We start from the raw sequence: 5,889 nt of genomic DNA on the forward strand, positions 1-5,889 counted from the left end.
TCACTTTTCTTTTCTCTTTTTTTGTACATTCAAATTTTGTGAGACTAGAATATGACATAACTATAACGGCAACAATACCAAACATGTGTAAAAAAAAATGTCTATCAAATGATCAATTGTCTTTTTTATAGTGATCTTTATTGAGAGATTTTTAAAATTTTAAAAAACTATATTGAAATCACCAATAATTTACAAATAAAATTGAAACCTGATCCGGACCATTTGATTAAAAAAAAAAAAAAAAAACAGAAACACAAGAAAAAAATGTATCTTGAAAACTTCTTTAACTATAGAAATAAATTATATAAATGCCTTTACTATTGTTATTATAATTATCGTCATTATTTGGGGGCTCATTCCCCCTTTTCAGTCTTCACGTACTAAATGAAAAAAAATAAAAAATAAAAAACCAGTTTTGGGTTAAGATTAAATTTAATAATATATATGTTACTAATACGTTATTAGATTACTTAAAATTTTAAATGATATATATATATATATATGAAACAAAACAAAAAATCTTACGAAAAACGGTGCATCTAGTGAATTTCCGTTTAATGGACCATGTCTTGCATCATCCACGCGCACGCACCTGATATAAATTCTAACATCGAGCGGCTGAGCTTCGCCGTAAATTGATCAACGTCTCTCACCAGATGGATCACACCTCATATCATGCGGGTCCCTCACATGACGCTTCATTTTTAACTCCGATCAAGACAATCTTATCTATCCGACGGTCACAGCTGTCGGCAATAAAGCCCCACAAATCCAAACCATACCGTACAACCAATTCCTCTCCCCTGAAAACAGAACCCACTGGAACTGAAAAACCATGTCGAAGTACTGTCTCTCCCTACCTTCATCGCTTCTGCTTCTGATCGTTGCATTTTCAGGACGGTTCCTTCTAGTGGTAGATTCAACTACCCACCCAGGAGATATTGAGGTTCTCAGGGATCTGAAAAATGGGCTCAGCTCACGTTCTGTATCTTCCGGTTCTTGTCTGAGTTCATGGGACTTTTCCTTGGACCCTTGCGACCACATCTTCGGCAAACACTTCACGTGCGGCTTCCGATGCGACCTAGTCGTCTCCGGCTCGTACCGAGTCACCGAGATCACCCTCGATCCGGCCGGTTACTCCGGTTCGCTCTCTTCCACCACTTGGTCCCTCCCTTTCCTGCGCACCCTCGACGTTTCGGACAACTCGTTCTCTGGCTCAATCCCCGACTCACTCACCAACTTGACTCGCCTGCGCCGACTCACTCTGTCCAGGAACTCGCTATCGGGTCGTATACCCGACTCGCTTAGCTCACTCTCTGAGCTCGAAGAGCTCTATCTCGACAATAACCAATTCCGTGGTCCTATTCCTTCAAGCTTTAACAGGGTGGTAAGCTTGAAAAGACTCGAAATCCAGAGAAACAACCTCAACGGAGCGATTCCCGATCTGGGTTCTCTGAGAATGCTATTTTTCTTTGACGCCAGCGATAACGAGCTATCCGGTGAAGTCCCGATAACATTACCAACATCCCTCGTCGAGATCTCGGTCCGAAATAATAACCTTGAAGGGAAGCTCCCAAACAATGTGGGCAATCTACGGTTTTTACAAGTAATGGATCTGAGTCAAAACAGACTCAGCGACGCTGTAGCTTCTGCTCTCTTCGACCATCCCTCTCTGCAACAACTCACGCTCTCTCACAACAATTTCACGTCCCTGGAAGTACCCGGTAACAAGGGCGTCAGTAGCAGATTAGTAGCTCTTGATCTGAGCTACAACGTTCTTGGAGGATTGTTACCGGCGTTTATGGGGTCGATGCCGAAGCTCACTGCTGTATCTTTGGAGCACAACAAATTCACGGGGATGATACCTTCGCAGTACGCTCTGAAAGCGGCTGTTCCCGGGGCTGGAACGTCGTCGTTTAAGAGGCTGTTGCTGGCTGGGAATTACTTGGTCGGGCCCATACCCGATGCTTTGATGGGTTTGAAACCGGGTTCGGTTAACGTGAGCCTGGTGGATAACTGTTTTAACCGGTGCCCTGACGTGTTCTTCTTCTGTCAAGGTGGGGATCAGAAGTCGTTGGTGGATTGTAAGACTTTTGCGCCTGCGATTCCTTGAGACATAAAAGGGCAACCAATATGTTCTCTCCTTGTTTACTATAGATATGGTCATATGAAAGCTGTCAAAGAAAATGGAAGCTTACTATCATCATTATTGTTTGTTTATTTATTTTTGTTTTGAGCTTACTCTCCCATCAATTTTGATGGAGAGAATTCTTATAGAGCTTCTTCTTCTTCTTTTTTTTTTTTTTTTTTTTTTTTTTTTTTTTTTTTAAATTTTTTAATTTTTTTATTGAAGAGAATGTCATTAATCCATTCAGGGGGTAAACGAAGTTATAATCACACTGAGATATACTCAAAACAATACGCGACTCAGAACAATACAGAGATCCCAAACCAAATACCCCATAAAGCTATGACTAATTGCTACAGATAAACCTAGCCAACAGAAAGGTGCCTATGCGTTGACGGAGGACCACAACATTACTTGCACTATGGAATAGGTCACAAACAATCTGTGCAGAAAAGCTATGACTAGATTAAATTAAGCACAGAGCAATAGCCAATACAAACTGAGATCAAGAACAGGTAAAAACACCCAAAACCATAAGCTGACGTCGGAAGGAGCACCGCCGGAGACAGCGCGTGTAGAACACGAGCTGGCGTCAGAAGATCCCTTGCAGCAGCCGGACACCATTAACTCCCAATCTCCACCAAACGTGGCAAAAGAGTTGGAACGTAGCCAACACGCGCGGTCCACGGAGTGGAAACCCTCTGGCGCGTGATGACCACGCGCCGGTCACCAGAGAGCGATCCGACCGTAACACGCAGCGACAGAACCGGAGGACAACGGCGAGCCCGACTAGGGGGGGCGTGACGACCAAGGGGCGGCGGAACAGAGTAGATCTGGACAAAAAGATTGAGAAAAATTGAAACACTCCAAGATCATTCCGCCGGTGACACAGACGACAGTCTCTCCTCCTCCGAAGCCTCTCTAGGGTGCTAACCTGCCAAGAACAAAGAAAAACCTACCAAAACTAAAACCAAATCACACTCCCTAGTCACAAGGACTAGGAGGACTAAAACCGCCACCGAAACAAGCCCGAGGGACTCAAAAACTCCACAGCCCTAGTGGCTGGGAGACTCTAGCCTCTACTGGGAACAACCCAGAGAGGAAACAAAAACCTCTCTAGCCCATAAAGAGCTAAAAGAGGAAGCAAAACCGGGAGGAGGGAGGCTTGGAGGCCCTCTCCCCCGGCGACCCATTACGCTATTGGAAGAACCAGAGAAAGAGAGAGAGAGTTTTCTGGTCCTTATAGAGCTTAATCGTTGAAACAACTCTCGAATAGTTGGTGACGGATTTGGGGTACGGCCTAAAATAACATTTTATTTTTATTTTTTTTAACCTTATAATAACAAATTTTTTTGACTCCAACCCTACTCATAATATTTTTTGGCTCTATCCCGGTGAATAGTCAGTAGATTACTGAAAATTCGGATCCCTGCCCTCCTCATACACCAAACTTCAAAAACCCACTAACCAAAATTAAAAAATTCACAATTGTTTCCCTCAAACTATTCAAGTGTAATGAGAAAATGCAAGTTGCACCTTAAAAAATGATATTTAACCACATTTGTAGTATCATTTCAAAATGATTTGTTAATTTGAAACTTCCCTACAATTGGTTATAAAGCCCAAATATCACATAGTAAAGAATCAATGTGAAACTTATCACGGCTATAAGCTATAAATGTCTTTACAAACCACTCATTTTATCTATACTACTCATTTTCTCGGTGTGAGATTTTTAGGTGGTTATGTCAACAATTTGATAACTACCCAAACTTTTGGTTGTCCATTCGTTAACATTTTTTGTTAATTTGACATTTAACTGTCCCATTCCATAGTAGTTTATATTAATTTGAAAAAAAAAATAAATAAAAAATACATCACGTGACCACAAGAAACTGAAATCATCTCTCTCAGAAAAAAAAAAAAAAAAAAAAAAAAAAAAAAAACGAAACTGAAATCATCAAGATCCTATGCATTGAATTATTTATTTTATGACTTCTAGACGTTGGACTTCTATAAACTATATCATTGATTTTTGAAGCTCTCATTTTTTTATGATCTGTAATTATCTTTCATTTTATATGTTAACGTACAACTTTGTATATAATACTTAATTGAGAGGTGAAATTTATGACTGCACTCATAAATTGCCACCATGTGCCCCCCCCCCCCCCCCCCCCCCCCACTTTTTTTTTTTCTTTAAAAAAAAAATTTTAATTTAATTTTTTTTTAAAAAAAAAAGATTGTTTCCATGTGCCTTGTAGGCTTGTATATATTATACTCATTAGAAAATAGAATTAGCTTTGTACTTCTTCTTTTACCTACTTCAAAATAGGGAATTAGCAATCCAAAATACAATTAAAAAGCAGCTGAGATCTTGGTGATTGGCAAAAATTACGTACTCTTACCTCATCCACCTTCAATTCAGCAGCTAGCCATGAAGTGCATGTTGGGAATGGATAAGGGTTTCAATGGCGACCTTCGCCGATGAGCGGGTGAGGTGATTTGTAGTAAGAGAGAGATCTGGATGGAGAAAGAGAAAAAGATTAGTTAAAATAATGAACATAAAATCATTAAATGTTTTAATAGAGTATAGAAAGATTTAAAGAGTGTGATGTATGGTATTTTTGAAAATTTGGTAGTTAAAATAGAAAAAAAAAAAATTGAGTTTTTAACTAAAATTTGGAATCGTGTGGCCCGGAATTCTTTCTTTTTTCGGGTTACTTTCCAGTTTCCGGATCGTATTCTTGCCCGTCTCGGCCATAAATCAATAATTCATGCGCTTGGGCCTGGCCTTGCAGCTCACCTCCGTTGTAAAACTCACAAAACCAAAGAAAAGTAGTCGCCCACGGGCATATTGTCATATTTCATAGATTGGACGTTGAGTTGAGCCAACCCATAACTATTTTCACACCAAATCCTGGCTTACTAGAGTGCAGAAGCCTGCTACTTTCAGCCCAATCAACAACTTATAATTGTTTTTTTTTTCTTTTTTTAAAGTTTAAATAGTAATACTAGAATTTGGACTTTTAGTTTTATTCCACAATTATTCCATACTGCTGATATTGTGGTGCCAATCAATCTTTGAATTTTTTGTTTAACGAGGACTAATCCAATGACCTATTAGCTTTATAATATCAATGTCCCTCCAAATTATCAATTGTGTCAATATTCCCCTACTAAATTACTGAAAAATGTCAATGTCCTCCCTAATAACAAAAATACATTTCATAAAATTATTAATTTTTATTTTTATTTTTATATATACAAAAAAGAAAACTAAAAAAAAAATTAAAAAAATCTAAAATAACAAAAAGTTATACAAAAATTAAAATAAATAATAAATAATAAAAATAACAAAAAAAATAATAAATAAATAATAACAAAAAAACTGACTTTTTTTTCTTTTGTTTTTTTTTTTTAACAAAAAAAAAAATTGTTTTTGTAATTTTCATTATTTTTCCTTTTTTTTTTTTTTTGTAATTTGGTTTTTAAAAAATTATTTTTTTAGTTTTTATTTTTTCGAATTTATAAGGACATTTATGTCTTATTGAAATAATTTTTATGATCATTTTTGTCTTTTTGTTAATGTTAGGAGGGACATTGACATTTTTGGTAGTTTGGGGAGGAGGGACATTGACACAATTAGTAGTTTGGAAGGGACATTGACAATTGAGTAGTAATTTGAAAAAAAATATATGTACTTTTCCAATTTAATGATTAACTAACTTATGTCATAAGTGACGTGTAAACTTGTTAAA

At 37.5% G+C, this 5,889-nt stretch overlaps 1 protein-coding gene across 1 annotated transcript; it reads left to right on the forward strand.

Moving 5' to 3' along the window:
• The first annotated feature begins 788 nt into the window (after nt 1–788).
• LOC133871824 (receptor-like protein 19) lies at nt 789–2,274 on the forward strand. The gene has a single exon (XM_062309256.1). The coding sequence runs from the start codon at nt 836–838 to the stop codon at nt 2,111–2,113; it is 1,278 nt and encodes a 425-aa protein (XP_062165240.1). The 5' UTR covers nt 789–835; the 3' UTR covers nt 2,114–2,274.
• The last annotated feature ends 3,615 nt before the right edge of the window (nt 2,275–5,889 follow it).

The sequence above is a fragment of the Alnus glutinosa genome, chromosome 6, assembly GCF_958979055.1.
Source record: "Alnus glutinosa chromosome 6, dhAlnGlut1.1, whole genome shotgun sequence".
In the NCBI taxonomy this organism is placed as follows: domain Eukaryota; kingdom Viridiplantae; phylum Streptophyta; class Magnoliopsida; order Fagales; family Betulaceae; genus Alnus; species Alnus glutinosa.